General features: G+C 44.9%; 1 protein-coding gene across 1 annotated transcript in view; it reads left to right on the forward strand.

The window, feature by feature from the left end:
• CCDC170 (coiled-coil domain containing 170) overlaps positions 1-26,805 on the forward strand; it is a 371,660-nt gene that overhangs the window by 38,270 nt on the left and 306,585 nt on the right. The window contains exon 3 of the mRNA XM_073557682.1: positions 11,654-11,681. Coding sequence (XP_073413783.1) covers positions 11,654-11,681 — 28 coding nt within the window. The remainder of the gene's footprint in view (positions 1-11,653; positions 11,682-26,805) is intronic.

A 26,805-nucleotide genomic window follows, 5' to 3' on the forward strand; every position in this document is an offset into this window, starting at 1 on the left:
TAAGATTGACTTTGACGCTATTGAGTTATCGTCTGACCCTTTTCTTCTGGACAGCCCTGTCCTTTCTATGGTAACGGATAAGCTGCCTAGAGACTACCCCAAAGGACCGCTCGCTGCTGCAGACTGTGAGTATGCCGATGGCTTGTGTTCGGCGGCATTCCTGAGGAATCCATATCAAGGACTGTTTCCACGTTCCAGCACACTCAAGCCAAGCAGGGCCAGATCCATCAGCACCGTCGGTAGACAGTGCTTCTCGTTCCTCCGTAGCAAAGCTAGAGACGATGTCCACGATTTGCGTCGCCATCAGGAGATTTTCCAGCCTTTCCTCTGCAAGAACTACAAGCGATAAGTTACCCTGTTTTTGTATATCTTATTCTTGAGAATTGTGTTTGTGTGCAATTCCGGCCACTGCCGTACTATTTTTGCCTCCCTGCGTGGAGTATTACTTGTTGATTGCCTGTTCAGTAAATCTTGTTATCCCCTTCATTGCCTCCAGCTCTTCACTGCATCCAGCGAACCTTACTCAATTTACATTTTGGCGTAGTCGGCAGGATGCAGTCTAATAGCACCAAAGCGATAGAACAGGCAGCTGGGCCCAGAACCAGTATCTCTCTGGGGGCCATGCTGAGTAACTCGCCGAAATTTACGGGGGTCTAATACTATGTTGTGGAGTTGGACGGACCATATGAGGGGTATGATGAGAATGCACCCTATGACCTCTGCACTCGAGGCTGAGGTGGCCTTTATGGCTTTAGATGGGGAGGCTCAGGACTCTGTGATGCTGCGTACCCCCTGAGACTGTGATACATTTGCTAAAGTGCTCCAAATCCTGGAGGCGACCTATGGTGGCCCCACTGAGGTTGGAGAACTTAGGACTCGCTTGTTTAGCCATCTGTAAAGAGAGTGGGAGATGGTTACGCAATATATGAATGCCCTACAAGAATTACACACCACCATTGTCGGAAAAGAGGGGATGGTGATAGGGCCGACAGATGTCGTGCTGTGTGACTTGTTGGTGACTGGCCTGTGGGATGCCCTGACCAAGCAGACCCTGAGAGAGCTGGTGCGGGTAGACCCTCGTATCCCTTTTGCTGACATAGGGAGAGAGGCCCGCTCACGTGAGCAGGAGCAGGGGGTGACAGTCCAGGTAGGGAAGGTCCAGAGTGGTGAAGCAGCAGTACAGTCGGTAGTTGAACCCCAATGGGTTGAAGAGATGAGAAAATAACTGTTGAATATTCAAGCTGGCTCAGATGAGAGAGTTGAGGCTGGCCAGTGGGCCGCTGGTAGCCAAGGCGAAGCAAATGTCTGTAACGAGGCCCGAAGGACCCGTTGACTGAGGTCTTTCGCTTGTTATAACTGCGGAGAGATAGGACATATGGCTAGAGAATGTCCCCTATGGCCCGGCCCCCGGCCACGCGGCCCGTTAAACTAGAGGGCTCCGAGCCTGGGGGACATCGCCTGGAGCCAGAATGGAAAGGAAGGAGTAGTGAAAGTCCCATGAATCTGGTGTCTACATGCCTGCTGGTCTGGGCTGAGTTCGATGGCTGGGCCATGTATTGCCTGGTGGATACCGGGTCTCAAGTGACCACGATACCGGAAGCGTATTTCCGTTGGCACTTCCCAAAGTCTCTCAGGCCCGAGTGGGGCCCAGTGGTAAAGCTGATGGAGGCAAATCACCTGCCTATCCCAGTAGCAGGGGTGGTATGGATGCAGGTCTCCTTGTGTGGGAAGGATCTTGGATGGAGGGGTATCTTGCTGACCCAGGGATAGGCTGGCCACGGTAATATCATTACGCTGGGGATGAACATCCTAAAAGAATCTGGAAAAATGCTGAGTGATGAGCCATCTCACTTGTCTTTAAACCAGTGCAGTCCGCATACCCCCAGCGGGTGTTCCAACAGTTGATTTGTACAGCCCGGGTGCAGGAAGTCTCTAGTCAAGGGGAAACATTAGGAAAAGTGATTGTGCCGGCCTCCACTCAACTCACCTTACCACCAGGACAGACCGTACTAACCATGCCCATCCGAGCACATGTCTCGCTGGAGGGGGTGGAAGTCCAATTGGAACCTCCGGTAGTGGAACTGCCTGCAGGACTGTTGGTGGCCCGAACACTGGCCGTGGTACAAGAAAGGACGGTGCTGGTACGCTGCGTGAATCTGACAGACCAGGAGATTGTCATCCCACATAGGGGGAAATTCGCGTGGGTAGTGGGCATGCCCGAAGAGGTCATACTGCCCCGGGTCATAAAGTTGGCGGTGAATCCGGAAGACCATTGGTCGGTGAAAGTCACCACCTCTCCGACGGCTAAACCTCAATATATCCAAGAGGGTCAGCGCATCTTGAAACAGATGCGCGCTGAACTGTCCGAACTCACGCCCACCCAAGTGCACCAAGTAGAAGCGTTACTGTGGTGATATCAGTCAGTTTTTGCAAATCATGAAGATGACTTCGGCTGCACCACGGCGATCGCTCACAAGATACTAACGGGAGATACAGCACCCATTCGACAGCGCTACCTGCAAATTCCCCCCCAGTTATATCAGGAAGTGAGAGAAATGCTCAGTCAGATGCTGCAGGCGGGTGTCATTAAGAAAAGCCAGAGTTCAAGGGAAGCTCCCATTGTGTTGGTGCGGAAGAAGGACGGCTCGTTGAAGTTCTGTGTAGACTACCGTAAACTTAACGCCTGTACCGTATGGGATTCGTACCCTCTGCCCCGGATTGAGGAATCTCTGTCCACATTGGGAAAGGCCAAATTCTTCTTGATGCTGGATCTTGCCAGTGGCTACTGGCAAGTGTCCATGTCAGAAAAGGATCGGGTGAAAATGGCCTTTATACTTCCCATGGGCCTCTTTGAATTCAACAGAATGCGGTTCGGCCTGTCCAATGCCCCCAGTATGTTCCAACGACTGATGGAGAGGTGTCTAGGTGATTTGAACTTTGAGGCCACGCTCATCTATCTGGATGACCTCGTCATATACGCTGCCTCATTTGAAGATCATCTACGGCGACTGAATCAAGTGTTGAGCCATTTACAGAAGTATGGGCTAAAAGTTAAACCCCAAAAATGGCACTTGTTCCGGACTCAGATCGAGTACTTTGGTCATGTCATTTCCACCGAGGAAGTGAAGCCATCACAGGAGAAAATTGTGGTGATTAGAGACTGGCCGACTCTGGAGAACATAAAAGACGTTCGGGCGTTCTTGGGATTGATGGGGTACTACCGTCACTTCTTAAAAGGGGTACCTCCAAATGCCAAGGGTCGATCCATCCATTTGGAGGAGAGGCAAGAGAAGGCGTTTTGTGACTTAAAGAAGGCGCTGACCGAGGTCCCAGTACTGGCTTATGTGGACTTCTCTATACCATTCATTCTCCACACTGACGGCAGCTTGCACGGACTTGGGGCTGTGTTGTCGCAGGTGCAGGACGGAAGAGAAAGGGTGATCACCTATGCTAGCCGGTCCCTTCACAATTCCGAATGCAACCCAGATAACTACAGTTCCTTCAATTTGGAGTTTCTGGCGTTGGTGTGGGCCACGATGGAGAGATTTGCAGAATACCTGTCCGGCTCGGAAGTGCTGGTGCGCACCGATAATAACCCGTTAGCGCATCTGGAGAATGCCAAGCTATGGGCCTTGGAACAATGCTGGGTAGCCCGGATGGCGATGTTCCGGTACAGACTACCCTCACTAGTCTTCCCTTCTTTTGAGGTCCATGCCGTCAGACTCTACACCCCCTTCTCCATGCAAGTGGTGGTGGTGTATCGTCCTCCCGGCCCCTCCCATCAGTTCCTGGATCATTATGCCACTTGGCTTCCACATTTTCTCTCCTGTGACATCCCTACCCTCATCATGGGAGATTTCAACATCCCCACTGCTCTTCCCCTCTCCCCATCTGCTACTCACCTTTTATCTCTAACCTCCTCGTTTGGCCTTTCGCAGCTTACTAATTCTCCAATGCATGAAGACGGAAACTCCCTCGACTTGGTCTTCTCTTGGCTATGTGCAGTGGATGATTTTGCAAACTCCCCTCTCCCACTCTCTAACCACAGTATTCTTTCATTCTCTATCAAGAACTGCCAGGCTGCTCAGGTCACCCCCACTGTCCATACTTATAGAAACATACAGGCCATTAACACCCACAAACTTATGAAGAACTTGCAGTCTTCATTGGCCCCTATCTCCTACCTCTCACGTCCTGATTCTGCACTGAAGCATTACAATGAAACACTTCAAAGTGCCCTGGATGAATTTGCACCCCCTATAAATAGAACACCACAACACAGACGGCGACAACCCTGGCACACCCCGCAAACACGTTTCCTGCAGCGGTGCTCCAGGTACACCGAAAGTCTGAGGAGAAAATCCAATCTACACGAAGATTTCATCCATTATAAGTTTATGCTTAGAACATACAACACTGCTCTTCACCTCTCCAAATAAACCTATTTCAACACCCTCATCACCTCACTGTCCAATAACCCGAAACGTCTCTTTGACACTTCTCATTCTCTACTCAACCCAAGAGTACAGGCCCCAACCACGGAGCTCCGAGCTGATAATCTGGCCAATTACTTCAAAGAAAAATTTGACCAGATTCGACAGGAAATTATCTCCCAATCACCTCATACCATGCAATGTCCTTCCTCCCCCACTGCATCTAGCTCACTCTCTGATTTTGAACCAGTCACAGAAGAAGAAGTAAGCAGGCTCCTTGCAGCTTCTCACCCAACCACTTGCATCAGTGACCCATTTCCGTCACATCTCCTCCAGTCCCTTTCCCCTGCTGTCACCCCTCACCTAGCTAAAATATTTAACCTCTCTCTCTCTCTTCTGATATCTTTCCCTCCTCATTTAAGCATGCCATCATGCATCGACTACTTAAAAAACCATCCCTCGACCAAAACTGTGCCGCTAACTATAGACCTGTCTCTAATCTTCCCTTCATCTCTAAATTCCTGGAACACCTGGTCCACTCCCATCTTATTCGCTATCTCTCTGATAACTCTCTTCTCAACCCTCTCCAATCCGGTTTCCGCTCTTACACTCTACTGAAACTGCCCTCACTAAAGTCTCTAATGATCTACTAACAGCTAAATCAAATGGTCATTACTCCATGCTAATTCTCTTGGATCTCTCTGCAGCATTCGACACTGTGGATCATCAGCTCCTCCTCACTATGCTCTGTTCCATTGGTCTCAAGGACACCGTTCTCTCCTGGTTCTCTTCCTATCTCTCTGACTGCTCCTTTACTGTATCTTTTGCCGGTTCCTCCTCCTCTCACCTTCCCCTTACTGTTGGGGTTCCTCAAGGATCGGTTCTAGGCCCCCTCCTCTTCTCCTTGTACACTGCCCCTATTGGTCAAACAATCAGTAGATTTGGTTTCCAGTGCCATCTCTATGCTGATGACACCCAATTATACGCTTCTTCTCCTGACATCACGCCAGTCTTTCTAGAAATCACCGGCGATTGTCTAAACGCTGTGTCTAACATCATGTCCTCACTATATCTGAAACTGAACCTGTCAAAGACTGAAATCCTTGTGTTTCCTCCTTCTACTAATGTACCTATACCTGACATTGCCATTTCTGTGTGTGGTTCCACTATTACTCCCCAGCAACATGCCCGCTGTCTTGGGGTCATACTTGATTCCGAGCTTTCCTTTGCTCCCCACATTCGATCACTGGCTCGCTCTTGTCATCTGCACCTCAAAAACATTTCTAGAATTCGACCTTTTCTTACTTTTGACTCTGCAAAAACTCTTACTGTTTCTCTTATTCATTCTCATCTCGACTATTGTAACTCTCTTCTAACCGGTCTCCCTCTTACCAAACTCTCCCCTCTCCAATCTGTCTGGAATGCTGCAGCCAGGATGATATTCCTCACCAATCATTACACCGATGCCTCTACCTTGTGCCAGTCATTACACTGGCTACCCATCCACTCCAGAATTCAGTATAAACTTATTACCCTCACCCACAAAGCCCTCCATGGCTCAGCACCACCCTACATCTCCTCCCTTGTTTCAGTATACCACCCTACCCGCGCCCTCCATTCTGCTGATGACCTGATGTTAGCATCCTCAATAATCAGAACCTCCCACTCCCGTCTCCAAGACTTTATACGTGCTGCACCAATTCTTTGGAATGCACTTCCCAGGTCAATATGATTAGTCCCCAATCCCCACAATTTTAAGCATGCCCTGGAAACGCATTTATTCAGACTGGCCTATCGCCTCAACACATTAACCTAATCTACCCCTGTGTGGCACAGCCAAAAGTTTTACCATAACCAGGTTCCCCGCATCATGTTTCCACATGCTTTATGCATCCATTAGCCCTCTGTGTCTGTACTGTTACACACTTAACATTATGGCTGGTCCGTACAATCAGGGCAACTGTTACCACCCACCTTTCGTGTCTACCGCTTAACTCATAGACTGTAAGCTTGCGAGCAGGGCCCTCATTCCTCTTGGTATTTGTTATAATCTATGTGATTATTGTTATGCTGTAATGTCTATTGTCTGTACAAATCCCCTCTGAAATGTAAAGTGCTGCGGAATATGTCAGCGCTATAGAAATAAAATTTATTATAAAAGGGGGGCGGAAAACACTCACGCTGACGCCCTATCCAGAGCAAGGCATGCACTGCCGGGAAAGAGTAAAGATGAGATGCTAGAGGAGGTGCCAAGGTTCCGAAGGACCACTGGGATGGTGGCGGCCGCTCTGGACCAAATACAGACCCCCCATCATGAAGGAGTGTTGGGAAAATCTCGGGATGAGTGGGTTCGGTTGCAGCAGGAAGATTGTGAACTTGCTCTGTTCAGACACTGGGTGATACTGAAGTAGCTGACTAGTCCGGAACAGCGGAGTGCTCTGACTCCAGATGCATTGAAGATACTCCGAGAGTGGGAGCACCTCCAGATGAGAAACGGGCTGTTATATCAGAAGGTTCAACTACAGAGGGAACTTGGATCTTCCTGGCAGATAGTGATTCCAAAGATGGTGCTGTCTGCCTGGCCACTGAGGTCCATGAAAAAGGGGCTCACTTCAGTCTTGAAAAAACTTTCCAGTGGCTACAGTGGTTCGTTTACCACCCACGGCTAAGAGCAGCGGTCGAGGAAGCTTGTAGACTTTGTCGGGCCTGTGAGTTGGCCAAGTCCCCGGAACAAAGAGCTCCTACTCAGACGATAGTAGCCTCAGCTCCCCTGGAATTGTTAACCATCAACTATCTGACTATCGGGCCAGCCCTCCAAGGATACGACCACTGTTTAGTAATGGTGGATCATTTCACGAAGCTTGGGGTAGTGACGCCCACCCGGGACCAGACGGCTGAGTCTGCTGCATACGCCATCTGTAAACATTTCATTCAAGTGTATGGATGCCCACAGTGGATCAATTCGGATCAAGGAGCTTGTTTCTTGGGAAAAGTAATGGATGAATTACAGTGGATCTATCAGTTCAACAGGTCACACACCACACCATACCATCCTCAGGGAAACGGGGCCTGTGAGCGGTATAACAGTACTATAATCCAGATGCTGAGAACCCTGGAAGACGATAGGAAGACTAGGTGGCCAGAATATGTCTGAGCTCATGTGGATCTACAACAATTGAGTCATCAAACCACCGATTACACACTTTACTCCTTGCTGTTTGGCCGAACAGGAAAAGAAGTCACGGAACTGGAGCTGGATCCAGGGGAAGACTACCCACGGACGGGGGTGTCTACTTGGGTCCGAGACCATCTCCACCGTCTAGAGACCTTACATCGCTTGGTTCAGACACGGCTCTGGGAACTAGAGCACCTTGAGAAGCTTCTTCTGCGGGGGACAGATCTTCAGGTTGGTGATGGTGTGTTGGTGAGGGAGAAACGTCTGTGTGACAAACTGGAAAATCGATGGGAGAGTAGGCCATACAGAGTGAAGCGTCGGATCAGTATGGAAGGGCCTGTATACGAGATTTATCCAGAAGGAGAAGAGAATGCGCCCACCAGAGTGGTCCACAGGAGTATGCTCTGGGCCGGCCATGCCTCTTTGAGGACCCCACACTGAGGCTACTTTCACACTTTCGTTTTTTTGCTGCACGTTTTTTGCGCACACAAACGCATGAAAAAAAACGCATCATGCGTTTGTGTGCGTTTTTTTGCGGGTTTTGGTGCATTTTTTTAAAAAAAGCATGTGTTTTTTTGCACATACGTGCATATTACAATGCGCATGTATGTGCACCCATAGACTTTAATGGGTGTTTTGCTGTAAAAAAAAACGCATTGCGTGCGCATGCGTTTTTTTGGGGCAAGTCGGATGCACAAAAAATGCAGCAGGATGCATTTTGTGCGCCCGAGCGCACACTGCAAAAAAAGCATGCGCATACAAACGAGTACGTGCGCATATGTATGCGCACCTATGCGCACCCATGTTAAAGTATAGGGGAAAAACGCATGCATTTTTTTTGCGCTAAAAAGCCTGTTCAGTAAATCTTGTTATCCCCTTTTCTGCCTCTGGCTCTTCACTGCATCCAACGAACCTTACTCGGTTTACACCAGCAAAAACTATGAGATTTCAGAAATCTCATGCACAAACATTATTTTTTTCCTCACTGAATTGGAAAACTGCTGGACTTTTGAAAACTACAGCATGTCACTTCTTTCAGTGTGTTTTTCAGTGTTTTTTTACCAATAGAAAGAATGAGTAAGTGCAAAAACGCACATATCAGGTTTTGCTGCGTTTTTAGTGAAGAAAAAGCAGGTACGCTGTATGTGAAACCCATTTATACCCATTTATTTTTGTGATTTTCCCAAGTTTAAAGGATAATGTCTTGCTGTCCTCACCTGAGAATAGCAGTTTAGGATTAGTACAATTTAATTAGGATTAGAACAGCTTAATTAAATTAGTGATATATGTAAACATTGGCCTACCAAGGTGTGAAATTGATCAATGCCTGATCAACTCAAGGGCCCATCAAAGTAAACAGTGTCCTACAAACTCAATGCTCTGCCAAGGTCTTAGGTAAACTATACCTGACAAATCACTTGCCCCCGCTGTTATATTTGCAACTGTGTATTGTTTCTTGAACTCATGTGAACTTTTTGTTCAGAATAGTCACTGTTTTTTCAGACATAAAAATCTTTTTCTATTAAATAATTGGATCAAATTGCCCTTTTTTTCCAAAAATGGTTTTATGATTTCACATATTTCTTGGTAACCTGTGTTCATGCTTCTGTGGTGAAAGCAATACTGAACTGGGATCCTGAAAAATGCAGCAAAAAATGCAGCAAAACCTGCTTTTTTGGAAAGCATCTTGTTTACTGCCAAGAGAGTAGGTTTTGCCTGTAAAAAAAAACTCAGCAAAAATGCATAAAAAATAGCAAAAGGGCAACCAGTGACCATAGCCTATGTGTCACAGGAATCTACACAAAGGCTTTTCAACATTAGAATGGGTCAGTGCCAGTTGGGCCACATTCAAACAACAGTGATATTTCTCCTGTGCAAAAAAACAGACCAATTTTCATCAGTGTTTTGGATCCTGTTTTAATCTGAGTTTAGTCAATGTGTCAGTTTTTACCAGTTTCATCACTTTTTCTCTAATGCAAAAAAATAATGGAGACTCCTCTAGCTTCTTCTATCTAACAGCCCATGTAAAACGGACAGCCCATGGATGGCATCCAAGAGCTGTTCGAATTTTTCACAGACCCACAGTCTTGCATTGGCAAGTTTGATCCATGACTTTGATCAAAATTGGACATTTCCATATTTTGTGCAGATTACTCGATTGGTAAGAATGCACAGACATGTGAACAGCCCCTTAAATTATAAACTCAGATGAAGTACATGAAAAATGGACATCTGAATGAGGCTTTACATAATCCTTCAGCCATGTAATTTATCATGTGGATCAATGACCACCTTCTAAAGAAGATATTACTATAGCTATTGTTCTTCGGTTATAACTTAGAGATCTGCAGGGCAGAGAATAGAACAAGGTGAAGATGATTTTCCTAGAATGGTTATAGATGTTATGTTTCAATTATTCTCTGGGCAAAATCTAATAGAACACTGACTGCAGCATTAGCTAGTAGCACGGCTGGCAAGATTTAATTGAGGTCAGTAGGACTTTATTATATTTGATTAGAAAAAAGATATTAGCAAAATTACAGTTTTAAGTAAGGAATTGTCATTGAATAATTAATAATGCTCTCATTAAAAAAATTGTATGCAAATATCTTGTTCACAGAGAAAGAGGGCTAGAAAACTAGTGCCACCTATTGGGGTAGCAATCTTATATGTCAGTATCGACCCTTTTACCACCCTAACATATAGATTTTAGGATTGCTACCCCTATATGTGGTACTAAAGTTCCTGTTTTCTTCCTCTCTAGAGATATTTCCATATTTAAATTCCCACTGGAGCATTGCCTGACTTACAAGCAGGGCTGTCTCCAGGTGTGCGTGGGCCCCGGGCGAAAGAGTCTCAGAGGGCCCCTTTAACACATACCACGATTCATGGTGCACAGTTGCGGCAAAGAAATATAGGTATAGTACAATGCCAAAGATTTCAAATACTTCTTACATTACATGAGTTATAGCTATTGTAAATTCTACAATAGCTCAGATACCGGACAGTATAGTCCTTCATACAGTATTATGAACACCACATAGTGCTCCATACAGAATAATGTGCCTCATATATGGCTCCATACAGTATTATGGGAACCACATAGTGCTCCATACGATATTGCTCCATACAGTATTATGGGAACCACATAGTGCTCCATACGATATTGCTCCATACAGTATTATGGGAACCACATAATGCTCCATACAGAATAATGAGCCCATATATTGCTCTATACAGTATTATGGGAACCACATAATGCTCCATACAGAATAATGAACCCCATATATTGCTCTATACAGTATTATGGAAACCACATAGTGCTCCATACAGTATAATGAACCAAATATATTGCTCTATACAGTTTTATGGGCACCACATAGTGCGCCATACAGAATAATGATCCCAATATATTGCTTCTTCCAGTATCATGTGCCCCACATAGTTTTAATGGAGCACTGCAGAAAGCTGGATCTGAAGTTCACAATGCATATTCAGCCTGCTTCAGAGCAGCACCTACCAGCTCCATTGGAAACAGCTTGAAAGTCCTTCACTCCTTGTTGAGGAGAACGGCTACTGGTAGACTTAATTGCAGCAATAGATGAGAAACTAGGCACGGAGTAGTAAATAATAAAAATCCATTGATTCTAGAGAATAGAAAGTTTTTAATAACAGGTAATTTGCAAATTTCATTTTTTAAAAAACATTTATTTTAATGAGAATAACCCTTTAAGTAGGAGCATCTATAAAATAGTGCTGAGTTTTGGATCTACAATCCATCTGAGTGGACGTGTGGGCACTTCTTCAGGAATGGGCAATCAATGACTGGTCTCTCCTGGAGAGCCATACACAGGTTCTTTTTTTGAGAGCTCCATTCAGCACCCCTCAAACTCAGCTTTTCATTGTTTTAGATCACTTTATTTAAAACGCCAGCAATGCACCTTATGTAATGTAAAACCTGCAATAATTAAAGGTCCACAATATATTACTATTATGAGGCTGATATTGTGCATATTACTCACATTCATGTTGTTTTGTTTTTCAGAAATAAAAACAGAGCAGAACGTCCAAAGGTAAGCAAGTGCCCCCTTTTTATGTTCACAGAAACGTTTAACTATTTTTGCTCAAAAATGAGAAGACAGTTTGATTGTCTAGTAATTAGTACTGGATGGAAAGAACATTATTTTTTGAAAAAGCTGTGTAAAAGTCGGTTGTTTCTACTTTTCCTTATCTCATACTTGCAAATATAGACAAATCTGTTAATCAAGGGGTTTTACTGAATAAAGGAGAATGGTTGAAGAAAAATGACATACTGGCATCAGGCTTTGGAGGTGGTATCTGGCAGTGTACGGAGCAGTGTTTGGAGCCCCTCAGGGTACAGTGCTGTCACCCTTCCTCTTCACATTGTATACAGCTGACTTTCAGTATAAGGCCGGGGTCACACTAACCGACGCAAAATACGGTCCGCAGTTTACAGGCGTAATACGGATGAATGACCCCTAAATAGTGCTCCGTATGTCATCCGTAAGCAAGGTGTGGTTGCGTATTTTGGGCATGTCTGCATCCGTATGTAATCCGTATGGCATCCTATGCAATCCGTATGGCGAGATTTTCTCGCCGCCTTGCAAAATGGACATATAATGGAGCCCTATGACAGGGTTTCTAACAGAAACGAAATAATAGATATAGACACATAGAATGCATATATATATATACTGTGTGTGTATATATATATATATATATATATATATACACACACAAGTCATTGAGATAAACATATATATATATATTTCACAGAGTTCTTCATAGCAGAATAGCCGCTAATTAAATTGCCGGCTTCTAACAAATCATTCCCCAACCCGACATGAAATGACACATGGTTTACATTCAGTAAACAATCTCATTTCATGTTTTTTTAAATGTCCTTGACTAATAATTAGATGTGGGTTTGTGTGCAAAATTTGGGAGTTGTAGTTGCTATTTTAAGGGGTTAATTCATGTTAAAAAATGCGTGGGCTTCCCATTGCTCTGTAGCGGTGGCGAATGGGTTAATCTAACAAAGAGTTAATGTCACCTTACAATCGAATGGTGACATTAACCCTTTGTTAGATTAACCCACTGACTCGCCACCAATATAGGGCAATGGGAAGCCCATGCATTTTTAAACAACGAATTAACCCCTTAAAATAACAACTACAACTCCCAAATTTTGCACACAAACCCACATCTAATTATTAGTCAGAAACATATAAAAAAACATGAAATGAAATGGTTTAATGAATGTAAACCATGTGTCATTTCATGTCGGGTTTGGGAATGATTTGATAGAAGCCGGCAATTTAATTAGCGGCTATTCTGCTATGAAGAATTCTGTGAAATATAAATATATATATATATATGTTTGTCACAATGACATGTATATACACTCACTGGCCACTTTATTAGGTACACCATGCTAGTAAGGGGTTGGACCCCCTTTTGCCTTCAGAACTGCCTCAATTCTTCGTGGCAGAGATTCAACAAGGTGCTGGAAGCATTCCTCAGAGATTTTGGACCATATTGACATGATGGCATCACACAGTTGGCGCAGATTTGTCGGCTGCACATCCCTGATGCGAATCTCCCGTTCCACCACATCCCAAAAATGCTCTATTGGATTGAGATCTGGTGACTGAGGAGGCCATTTGAGTACAGTAAACTCATTGTCATGTTCAAGAAACCAATCTGAGATGATTCGAGCTTTATGACATGGCGCATTATCCTGCTGAAAGTAGCCATCAGATGTTGGGTACATTGTGGTCATAAAGGGATGGACATGGTCAGCAACAATACTCAGGTAGGCTGTGGCGTTGCAACGATGCTCAATTGGTACCAAGGGGCCCAAAGAGTGCCCAGAAAAAATTCCCCACACCATGACACCACCACCACCAGCCTGAACCGTTGATACAAGGCAGGATGGATCCATGCTTTCATGTTGTTTACGCCAAATTCTGACCCTACCATCCGAATGTCGCAGCAGAAATCGAGACTCATCAGACCAGGCAATGTTTTTCCAATCTTCTACTGTCCAATTTCGATAAGCTTGTGCAAATTGTAGCCTCAGTTTCCTGTTCTTAGCTGAGAGGAGTGGTACCCAGTGTGGTCTTCTGCTGCTGTAGCCCATCTGCCTCAAAGTTCGACGCACTGTGCGTTCAGAGATGCTCTTCTGCCTACCTTGGTTGTAACGGGTGGCAATTTGAGTCACTGTTGCCTTTCTATCAGCTCGAACCAGTCTGCCCATTCTCCTCTGACCTCTGGCATCAACATGGCATTTCCGGCCACAGAACTGCCGCTCACTGGATTTTTTTTCTTTTTCGGACCATTCTCTGTAAACCCTAGAGATGGTTGTGCGTGAAAATCCCAGTAGATCAGCAGTTTCTGAAATTCTCAGACCAGCCCTTCTGGCACCAACAATCATGCCACGTTCAAAGGCACTCAAATCACCTTTCTTCCCCATACTGATGCTCGGTTTGAACTGCAGGAGATTGTCTTGACCATGTCTACATGCCTAAATGCACTGAGTTGCCGCCATGTGATTGGCTGATTAGAAATTAAGTCTTAACACACAGTTGGACAGGTGTACCTAATAAAGTGGCCAGTGAGTGTATATATATATGTATTCTATGTGTATATATCTATTCTTTCTTTCTTTATTAAACCTGTCAGTGTGAGTTTACTGTATAGCGCACTGAATTGCCGGCTTTTCTAAAAGACACCGGGTGCGTATTTCTCGCAAGTCACATGTGTGGTCCGTGTGTAATCCGTATTTTTTGCGCACCCATAGGCTTGCATTGGCGTATTACGGGCGTAGTACGCTGACAATCGCAGCATGCTGCGATTGGCACGGACCGTAGAATACGCCCGAGAAATATACGGCTGTTGGGAACAAACCCATAGAGAATAATTTGTCCGTGTGTAATGCGTGCTTTTAACGCCTCTCACTCATCCGTATTCCTCACCAGTGTGACCCCAGCCTAAATCAAATATCTGTCACCTCCAAAAATTCTCAGATGACTCAGTGATTGTAGGGGGAATTGTGGGGGACCGGGGGGAGGAGGAATATAAAAGGGTGGTTTCTGACTTTGTGGATTGGTGCCAGACTGTCTAGAATTAAATGTGAAGAAAACCAAGGAGATGGTGGTGAGTAATTAACCCCTTCATGACCCAGCCTATTTTGACGTTAATGACCTGGTCATTTTTTGCAATTCTGACCAGTGTCCCTTTATGAGGTACAGGAAAGATGTATATCTTTGTACCGTGTTAGCCAGTGGATAGAAAAATATTCAGGATTGAGAGTCCTCAGTAGTTGATACCTTTTAATGGCTAACTGAAAAGATGGTAATACATTGCAAGCTTTCGAGACTACTCAGGTCTCTTCATCAGGCTAGACTAATACAAAATCTGAAGTCACATATTTATGCACAATACAGCCTAGAAAAAATGCAATAGATAAGACAAGTGACGTGAAGCAGAACTATCAATATGGGAGAGGGAGAAACATAAATATAAATAAATAAATGTTTATGGCAATTTCTCCTGAGTGCACAGATACCTCATATGTGGTCATAAACCACTGTTTGGGCGCACAGCAGGGTCCGTAAGTGAAGGAGCACTATTTGACTATTTGAATGGAAAATTAGCTCCAATCGTTATCGGACACCATGTCGCGTTTGGAGAGCCCCTGTGTGCCTAAACAGTGAAAACCCCCCACAAGTGACACCATTTTGGAAACTAGACCTCTTATGGAACTTATCTAGATGTGTAGTGAGCACTTTGAACCCCCAGGTGCTTCACAGAAGTTTATAACGCAGAGCAGTGAAAAGAAAAAATAATTTTTTTTCCTCAAAAATGATTTTTTAGCACGCTATTTTTCATTTTCACAAGGGTAACAGGAGAAATTGGACCACAAAAGTTGTTGTGCAATGTGTTCTGAGTACACTGATACCCCATATGTGGGGGGGAACCGCTGTTTGGGCGCACGGCAGGGCTCAGAAGGGAAGGAGAACCATTTGACTTTTTGAAATGAAAATTACCTCTAATCGTTAGCGGACACCATGTCGTGTTTGGAGAGCCCCTGTGTGCCTAAACATTGAAGCTCCCCCACAAATAACCCCATTTTGGAAACTAGACCCCCTAAGGAACTTATCTAGATACATAGTGAGCACTTTCAACCCCCAAGTGCTTCACAAAAGTTTATAACGCAGTGCCGTGAAAATAAAACATATTTTTTTTTCCTCAAAAAATTATTTTTTAGTGCGCAATTTTTTATTTTCACAAGGGTACCAGGAGAAACTGAACCCCAAAAGTTGTTGTCCAGTTTGTCCTGAGTATGCTGGTACCCCATATGTGGGGGGGGACCACTGTTTGGGCACACGTCAGGGCTTGGAAGAGAAGTAGTGACATTTTGAAATGCTGACTTTGATGGAATGGTCTGCGGGCATCATGTTACATTTGCAGAGCCCCTGATGTACCTAAACTGTGGAAACTCCCCACAAATGACCCCATTTTGGAAACTAGACCCCCCAAGGAACTTATCTAGATGTGTGGAGAGCACCTTGAACCCCCCAAGTGCTTCACAGAAGTTTATAACGCAGAGCCGTGAAAACAAAAAATCATTTTTTTTCCTCCAAAAAAATGATTTTTAGCCAGCAATTTTTTTTCCACAAGCGTAACAGGATAAATTGGACCCCAAAAGTTGTTTTCCAGTTTGTCCTGAGTACGCTGGTACCCCATATGTGGGTGGGGACCACTGTTTGGGCACATGTCGTGGCTCGGAACGGAAGTAGTGACATTATGAAATGCTGACTTTGATGGAATGGTCTGCGGGCGTCCTGTTACATTTGCAGAGCCCCTGGTGTGCCTAAACTGTGGAACCCCCCACAAGTGACCCCATTTTGGAAATTACACACCCCAAGGAACTTATCTAGATGTGTAATGAGCACTTTGAACCCCCAAGTGCTTCACAGAAGTTTATAACGCAAAGCTGTGAAAATAAAAAATCATTTTTTCCTCAAAAAATGTTTATTTTAGCTCGCAAATTCTTATTTTCACAAGGGTAACAGGAGAAATTGGACCCCAAAAGTTGTTGTCCAGTTTGTCCTGAGTACGCTGGTAACCCATATGTGGGGGGGACCATTGTTTGGGCGCACGTAAGGGCTGAGAATGGAAGTAGTGACGTTTTGAATTGCAGACTTTGATGGAAAGGTCTGCGGTCGTCGTTACGTTTGCAGAGCCCCTGATGTGCCTAAACAGTAGAAACCCCCACAAGTGACCCCATTTTGGAAACTAGACCTTCCAAGGAACTTATCTAGATATCTGGTGAGCACTTTGAACCCCCAAGTGCTTCACAGACGTTTATAACGCAGACGTGAAAATGAAAAAATCATTTATTTTCCAAAAAAATAATTTTTTAGCCCCCAATTTTTTATTTTTCCAAGGGTAACAGGAGAAATGAGACCACCAAAGTTGTTGTGCAATTTTTCCTGAGTACGCTGATACCCCATATGTTGGGGTAAACCACTGTTTGGGCACACGTCGGGGCTTGGAAAGGAGGGAGCACCGTTTGACTTTTTGAACGCAAAATTGGCTGGTATCAATGGTTGCACCATGTCGCGTTTGGAGACCCCCTGATGTGCCTAAATAGTGGAAACCCCTCAATTCTAACTCCAACCCTAACCCCAACACACCCCTAACCACAACCCTAACCCCAACACATCCCTAATCCCAACCCTAACCATAACCCTAACCCCAATACACCCCTAACCCTAATTCCAACCCTAACCCTAATTCCAACCCTAACCCTAATTCCAACCCTAACCCTAGTTCTAACCCTAACCCTAATTCCACTCTAACCCTAATTCCACTCTAACCCTAATTCCACTCTAACCCTAAATCCAACCCTAACCCTAATTCCAACCCTAACCCTAATTCCAACCCTAACCCTAATTCCAACCCTAACCATTTTTCCAACCCTAACCCTAACCCTTTTTCCAACCCTAACCCTCTTTCCAACCCTAACCCTAACCCTCTTTCCAACCCTAACCCTCTTTCCAACCCTAACCCTAATGGAAAAATAAAAATAAAAATGGGGGGTTTATTTACTTTTCATTCTATTTTGATCAATGTGAGAGTTTAACACAGTGATCAAAATGAATGAAGGAAAATTGCAGCCGGCGGGCGCACTGCGCATGCGCCCACCATTTTCCAAGATGGCGACGCCCATGAAGCAGGACCGCGGGACACCGGGAGGCGGAGAGGGACATCGGAGGTATCGGGGGGGGTGAGGGGGGGTCGGGAGCTGGGGGGAGCCCAGAGAAGGGGGAGGGGAGCCCAGAGAAGGGGGAGGGGAGCTGATGATGACGGCGGCGGCACATTGCCGCCGTCAGTCGGTATCGGGGACCGATCGGCCCCGTGAGTCGATGGGGGGGTCGGATCACGATCTCCAGCCATGTCCGATGCTACTGCAGCATCGGCCATGGCTGGATTGTAATATTTCATCAATTTTCATTGATGAAATATTACTATCGCTCTGAATGGCTGTTTCACTTTTAACAGCCAATCTGAGCGATCGTAGCCATGTGGGGGCGAAGCCACACCCCCTGTGGTGAAGAACAAAGCCCCCTGTATCTGCGGGTCGGGTGACCTTTCAGTGACCTAGGTCACCCGACCCACAGGGGGGCTTTAAAGTCATGACGCCACATAGGCGTCATGGGTCGTTTTGGCACGACTTTTCATGACGCGTATGTGGCGTCAAAGGTTGTGAAGGGGTTAACCCCTTCACGACCATTGAATTGAGGGGTTTCCACTGTTTAGGCACATCAGGGGGTCTCCAAACGTGAAAAAAGATGATTACTTACTGATCACTATTGCTGGCCAGGAGGTGGAGATGGTTGAGAGCTACAAATATTTGGGGGTCCACCTTGATAGCAAACTCGATTGGAGTTGTCATACGGAGAAGGTTTGCAAGAAGGGAATGAGCAGACTGTACTTTCTACGGAAGCTCAGGTCGTTCAATGTGTGCAGTAAAATGCTAGAAATGTTCTACCAGGCCGTTGTGGCAACTGCCATCTTTTTTGCTATTATTTGCTGGGGCAGTAGTGTGCGAGTAGCTGACGCTAATAAGCTCAACAAACTTATCAATAAGGCAAGCGCGGCTGTTGGCCTCCATCTTGACTCTTTTGAGGAGGAAGTGGAAGATAGGTTTCAGAAGAAGTGTAGGGCTATAATGAACAATAATACACACTCACTATACAAGCTGTTCTTGAAGCAGAAGAGCACATTCAGCAGCGGTCTAATCCTACTTAGGTGCAAGAAGGGAGAAATTCAGGAAATCGTTTGTGTCTACTGTTATGGGGATATATAACAATTTCCTAAGGGTGAAAGATGACAATGACCTATGGCTGGTTTACTAATAGCAATGATCAGAGATTTAAGATTTAAGTACCTGCACTTACACAAATTTGTTTGTTACGTAATGTGGTTAGTCATGTGAAAGATCTTTGTCAAGGAATTACTTTATGTAATGCTCTTTGTAACGCTGCTGTAATACCATAATTTCCCTCGGGATCAATAAAGTGTATCATATCGTATAGCATCACATCGTATCATATCGTACAAGCAGTAGCTACTTATCCAAACCTCCCTATATGCCAAGGGTGTATGTGTCCTAAATGGGGAGAGGGGCATATACCGCAATCTGACAGATGCCTTTGTCACCAGCCTTTCTCCCTTAAAGAGAACCTGACAACTGATTCATGCTGCCCTATCCATGGACTACATGTATCAGACACTGCTATTTGATCTCAGCCATTTATCTTTGACTGTAAAGTGTTACAGCCATTCAGAGAAAAACATAGTTTAAAAACTACTGATGAAGGAGCTAAGAGACTAGTTGGACAGGGGTGTTCCTTGCAGCTTCTCCCCACCCACTGCCCTGGATTGATAGGTCTCTCCCTGTGTGTATTGGAAGAGACTTGTCACACCAATATGGAGGGTAGAAAGAAGCTGCCAGGGACCCGCCTGGTCACCTAGTCTCCCGTGTGGCTAAGTCACCAGCAATTTGTCTCTGAAACTCTGTAGTGTTTCTGAGTTAAAAATGAGTGATGGGCGAGTGTGCTCAGCACTGCTCGATGCTCAATTGAACATCGGGGTGCTTGATCGAGTGTTAAGCTGTATCGCGTTGTGCTTGAGTTCCCGTAAGTAGCTCATTGTGCCACACAGAAGCCGGGTATTTTGCTGATGGGAGCGCAGGGATTCCTCTGTCAGCCGGACTCTGCGAGCTGTAGAACTGTGAGAATGGAGAGAGACCTCCGAAAAAAAGCTTGAGTTTTACTTTAATTTCCATTAAGTTCTCTACTCGAGTCAAGCAGGTTCGAGCATCCAACGTGCTTGATTCATCTACTGAGTGCTCGAGCATTTCAGTTGTTGATCAACACTATTAAATATATATGGCTGAGGACATACAGCCAGTGTCTGATACATGCTGCCTGTGGATCGAGTAGCATGTATCAGCCGATAGGTTCTCTTTAACCCCTTTCTGACATCAGACGTACTATTCCGTCCATGTGACCTGGCACAATTTGACCATGGACGGAATAGTACGTCAAGGCGATCGGCCGTGCTCACGGGCTGCAGTGAGATCCGGGGTCACTTATAAAATTCACATACCAGGAAACAGTAGATTAGTTCCAAAAAGGGGGCACTTGTTGGGCATTGCCACTGTTAAGGCACATCTAGATAAGTTCCTTGGGGGGTCTAGTTTCCAAAATGGGGTCACTTGTGGGGGGTTTCCACTGTTTAGGCACATCAGGGTCTCTCCAAATGTGACATGATGCCCGCAGACCATTCCAACAAAGTCTACATTCCAAAACATCACTACTTATCTTCCGAGCTCTGCCATGCACCCAAACAGTAGTTTTCTCCCACATATGGGGTACCAGTGTACTCAGCACGAATTGGACAACAACTATTGGGGCCCAATTTCTCCTGCTACTCTTGGGAAAATAAAAAATTGGGGGGGCTAAGAAATCATCTTTGTGGAAAAAAAATACTTTTTTTTCACGGCCGGGCATTATAAACTTTAGTGAAATACTTGGGGGTTCAAAGTTCTCACCACACATATAGATAAATTACTGGAGGGGTCTAGATTCCAAAATGGGGTCACTTGTGGGGGATTTCCACTGTTTAGGCACATCAGGAGCTCTCCAAACGCGACATGGCGTTCGTTCTCAATCCAGCCAATTTTGCGCTGAAAAAGTAAAACAGTGCTCCTTCCCTTCCGAGCTCTGCCATGCACCCAAACAGTGGTTTACCCCCACATATTGAGTATCAGCGTACTCAGGAGAAATTGCTCAATAACTTTTGGAGTCAAATTTCTCCTGTTACCCATGGGAAAATAAAAAATTAAAGGTGAAAAGATCATTTTTGTGGAAAAAATATGAATTTTTTTAATTTTATGGCTCTACGTTATAAACTTCTGTGAAGTCCTTGGGGGTTCAAAGTGCTCACTACCCATCTAGATAAGTTCCTTGGGGGGTCTAGTTTCCAAAATGGTGTCATTTGTGGGGGGGTTTCCACTGTTTAGGCACATCAGGGGCTCTCCAAACCTGACATGGCGTCTGATTTCAATTCCAGTCAATTTTGCATTGTGCCCAAACAATGGTTCCCCCCCACATATGGGGTATCAGTGTACTCAGGACAAATTGCACAATAACTTTTGGGGTTCGATTTCTCCTGTTACTCTTGGATCTGAAGTAAATTTTTTTGTGATAAAAAGTTAAATGTTCATTTTTTTTAAACATTCCAAAAATTCCTGTGAAGCACCAGAAGAGTTAATAAACTGCTTGGATGTGGTTTTGAGCACCTTGAGGGGTGCAGTTTTTAGAATGGTGTCACTTTTGGGTATTTTCCATCATATAGACCCCTCAAAGTGACTTCAAATGTGATGTGGTCCCTAAAAAAATAAATATGGTGTTGCAAAAATGAGAAATCGCTGTTTAAGTATTAACCCTTATAACTTCCTAACAAAAAAAAATTTGATTCCAAAATTGTGCTGATGTAAAGTAGACATGTGGAAAGTGTTACTTATTAAATATTTTGTGTGAAATATCTTTGTGATTTAAGGGCATGAAAATTCAAATTTGGAAAATTGCAAAATTTTGAAAATTTTCACCAAATTTCCATTTTTTTCACAAATAAACGCAAGTCATATCAAAGAAATTTTAGCACTATCATGAAGTACAATATGTTCCGAGAAAACAATCTCAGAATCATCTGGATCTATTGAAGCATTTCAGAGTTAGCACCTTATAAGTGGACAGTGGTCAGAATTTTAAAAATTGGCCTGGTCATTAACATGCAAACCACCCTTGGGGGTAAAGGGAATCTGTCAACAGACTTCTGCTTTGAAATTTGACTGCAGCACAAGGTAGGTACAGTGACCCCTGATTCCATTGATCTATACAGGGTGCAGCATTTATGATTCAATCACAATTTTCTCTGCTACAGATCTATTAGTGCTCAGTTGTTAACCCCACCCTGTCATAGCTTTCAGTCTACATTGAACAGTAAGGCCGGCATCACACTAGAGAGAAATATGGACGAGTGAGAGGCGTAAAAACATCGCACTAAACACGGACCAATGATTTTCTAAGGGGCAGCTCCCAACAGCCGTATATTTCTCGGACGTATTTTACAGGCCGAGACAATCGCAGCATGCTGCGACTGTCAGCGTATTCCGGCCAAAATACGCCAATGCAAGTCTATGGGGGCACAAAAATTACGGATTACACACCGACCAGACATGTGACTTGCGAGAAATACGCACCCGGTGTCCTTTAACAAAAGCCAGCAATTCACTTTGTGAGACAGTAAAATCACACTGACATGTTTAATAAAGAAACGAAAGAATAGATATAGACACATAGAATACGTACATATATACTGTGTATATATATATACACTCACTGGCCACTTTATTAGGTACACCTGTCCAACTGTGTGTTAAGACTTAATTTCTAATCAGCCAATCACATGGCGGCAACTCAGTGCATTTAGGCATGTAGACATGGTCAAGACAATCTCCTGCAGTTCAAACCGAGCATCAGTATGGGGAAGAAAGGTGATTTGAGTGCCTTTGAACGTGGCATGATTGTTGGTGCCAGAAGGGCTGGTCTGAGTATTTCAGAAACTGCTGATCTACTGGGATTTTCACGCACAACCATCTCTAGGGTTTACAGAGAATGGTCCGAAAAAGAAAAAAAATCCAGTGAGCGGCAGTTCTGTGGCCGGAAATGCCTTGTTGATGCCAGAGGTCAGAGGAGAATGGGCATACTGGTTCGAGCTGATAGAAAGGCAACATTGACTCAAATTGCCACCCGTTACAACCAAGGTAGGCAGAAGAGCATCTCTGAACGCACAGTGCGTCGAACTTTGAGGCAGATGGGCTACAGCAGCAGAAGACCACACTGGGTACCACTCCTCTCAGCTAAGAACAGGAAACTGAGGCTACAATTTGCACAAGCTCATCGAAATTGGACAGTAGAAGATTGGAAAAACGTTGCCTGGTCTGATGAGTCTCGATTTCTGCTGCAACATTCGGATGGTAGGGTCAGAATTTGGCGTAAACAACATGAAAGCATGGATCCATCCTGCCTTGTATCAACGGTTCAGGCTGGTGGTGGTGGTGTCATGGTGTGGGGAATTTTTTCTTGGCACTCTTTGGGCCCCTTGGTACCAATTGAGCATCGTTGCAACGCCACAGCCTACCTGAGTATTGTTGCTGACCATGTCCATCCCTTTATGACCACAATGTACCCAACATCTGATGGCTACTTTCAGCAGGATAATGCGCCATGTCATAAAGCTCGAATCATCTCAGATTGGTTTCTTGAACATGACAATGAGTTCACTGTACTCAAATGGCCTCCTCAGTCACCAGATCTCAATCCAATAGAGCATCTTTGGGATGTGGTGGAACGGGAGATTCGCATCAGGGATGTGCAGCCGACAAATCTGCGCCAACTGTGTGATGCCATCATGTCAATATGGTCCAAAATCTCTGAGGAATGCTTCCAGCACCTTGTTGAATCTCTGCCACGAAGAATTGAGGCAGTTCTGAAGGCAAAAGGGGGTCCAACCCGTTACTAGCATGGTGTACCTAATAAAGTGGCCAGTGAGTGTATATATATATATACACATGTCATTGAGACACATATATATATATGTATATATATATTTATATTCAGGGTCGGACTGGGGTGTCTAGGGCCCACCAAGGTAATTTAATTTTAGGGGCCCACCTACAGTAATGTACAACTCAACATTTAGGCTTTGAGACCGCAGAATTACACCATGGGTTCTTTTGCCGTATATCCCACGCCAAATCTGCATCATTTCAGCATCCTAATTCTACTAAAAGCTGCACCGTTGTTCATATGCTGCAGATCTTTCCGCACTATGATTCATTTAATCCTTTAGGGCCGCAGGCCTGTTTTCACCTTAATGCCCAGGCCATTTTTTGCAAATCTGACCTGTGTTACTTTGAAGTTAAAAAGTGACCCCATTTTGGAACCTACACCCCCAAGGATTGACGTAGGGGGTATAGTGATCACTTTGTCCCAACAAGCGTTCCATGGTAGATGTTACACAGCCCAGCCAATCGAAGCGTTCGTATCTGCAGGGGGGGCTAAAATTTGCCCGGACCAGCCAGGCAGCGTTGCTGCCTGCCGGTCTTAGCGGCGAAAGCCTCCCGGTACCCGTGCGATTAGCTGCAGGGACCGACGGAACCCCTCGCCGTACATTAGTACAATAGTGGACATTTTAATTTAGAGACTTGGAGAAAAGATGTCTGAACACAAGGATGTCAGCGCCATCACCGCACATACAAGAACCAAACAGAAGAATCCAGAAGATGGATCATTAATGGCAATGGCAGGCCTGTCATAGCATACAGTACACCACATATCCCTACATACAGAATTATGGTCACCGCATAGTCCTTCATACAGAATAATGGGGCACCATGTAGTCCTCCATACAGAATTATGGGCACCACATAGTCCTTCATACAGAATTATGGGGCACCACGTATCTCTCCAAACAAAATTATGGGCACCACATAGTCCTCCATACAGAATTATGGGACACCATGTAGTCCTCCATACGGAATTATGGGCACCACATAGGCCTCCATACAGAATTATGGGACACCACGTATCTCTCCATACAAAATTATGGGCACCACATAGTCCTCCCTACAGAATTATGGGCACCGCATAGTCCTCCATACAGAATTATGGGGCACCACGTATCTCTCCAAACAAAATTATGGGCACCACATAGTCCTCCATACAGAATTATGGGACACCATCTAGTCCTCCATACAGAATTATGGGCACCACATAGGCCTCCATACAGAATTATGGGACACCACATATCTCTCCATACAAAATTATGGGCACCACATAGTCCTCCATACAGAATTATGGGCACCGCATAGGCCTCCATACAGAATTATGGGGCACCACGTATCTCTCCAAACAAAATTATGGGCACCACATAGTCCTCCATACAGAATTATGGGACACCATGTAGTCCTCCATACAGAATTATGGGACACCATGTAGTCCTCCATACAGAATTATGGGCACCACATAGGCCTCCATACAGAATTATGGGACACCACGTAGCTCTCCATACAAAATTTTGGGCACCACATAGTCCTCCATACAGAATTATGGGACACCATGTAGTCCTCCATACAGAATTATGGGCACCACATAGGCCTCCATACAGAAATATGGACACCACATAGTCCTCCATACAGTATTCTGGGCACTGCATAGTCCTCCATGCAGTATTATGGGCACCACATAGTCCTCCATAGAGTATTATGGGCACTGCATAGTCCTCCATACAGAATTATGGGCACCACATAGTCCTCCATACAGAATTATGGGCACCACATAGTCCTCCATACAGAATTATGGGCACCACATAGTCCTCCATACAGTATTATGGGCACCGCATAGTCCTCCATACAGTATTATGGGCACCGCATAGTCCTCCATACAGTATTACGGGCACTGCATAGTCCTCCATACAGTATTATGGGCACCGCATAGTCCTCCATACGGTATTATGGGCACCGCATAGTCCTCCATACAGTATTACGGGCACCGCATAGTCTTCCATACAGTATTATAGGCACCACATAGGCCTCCATACAGAATTATAACATTTCATTACTGATCCTGAGCTACCTGCTGTATTACATTCCAGAGCTGTAGTTCACATCCGTCTCTCCCCTGTGGGATGATAGAATGTACAGCTGCAGGAGCAGCGCTCCCCGTGACATAGGAGTATTACATCTCCAGGATGTGTAACCTGTGCATTCACCCTCCCACCCCCTGTAATTACTCAGCGCTCCCTCCTGTGCTCCTCCAGTTGGTGCACGGCTTGTAGGAATGATTGTATAATCCTGGGACCTTATAAGATGAGAATTTCACAACCCGACTAGCGCTCAGAAAACGCCCAGCGGAGATTCAGGCAGCGAAACCTTCATGCAGGATTATTCAGCCAACCAGACATGGATTTGCAGTCAGTTCACCAGCCTCATCAGGTCCATTAATGCAGGCAGATTGGAATGTGAATTCTGCTGATAGATTTCCTTGAAGTTATACTGACACTGACGGCCATTTCTTGTGTACAGCGCAAAACATATTGTGGCCTGTACAAAACTCACGTGCATGCAGAGCGTAGCGGCACAGAGAAGAGAGCGTTGGCACAGGCAGAGAAAGAGAAGAGAGCGGTGGCACAGGCAGAGGAAGGGTATGTGCACATGTTGCAGATTTGGCTGCGAATCCGCAGCAGTTTTCCATGCAGTGTACAGTACCATGTTATCCCATGGAAAACTAAATCCGCTGTGCACATGCTGCGGAAAATTCTACGCAGATTTGCTGCGGTTTATTTTCTGCAGCATGTCACTTCTTTGTACGGAATCCACAGCGTTTTTACACCCATTCCATTATAGGAATACGCAGGTGTAAAAATGCAGGCGAAATCCGCACTAAATCTGCACTAAATCTGCAGGTAAACCACAGGTCATTTTACCTGCGGATTCAGCCAAATCCGCAGCACAGTCCACAACGTGTGCACATA

This window comes from Dendrobates tinctorius, unplaced genomic scaffold (genome assembly GCF_039654945.1).
Source record: "Dendrobates tinctorius isolate UK_male_01 unplaced genomic scaffold, ASM3965494v1 ptg000250l, whole genome shotgun sequence".
NCBI lineage: Eukaryota > Metazoa > Chordata > Amphibia > Anura > Dendrobatidae > Dendrobates > Dendrobates tinctorius.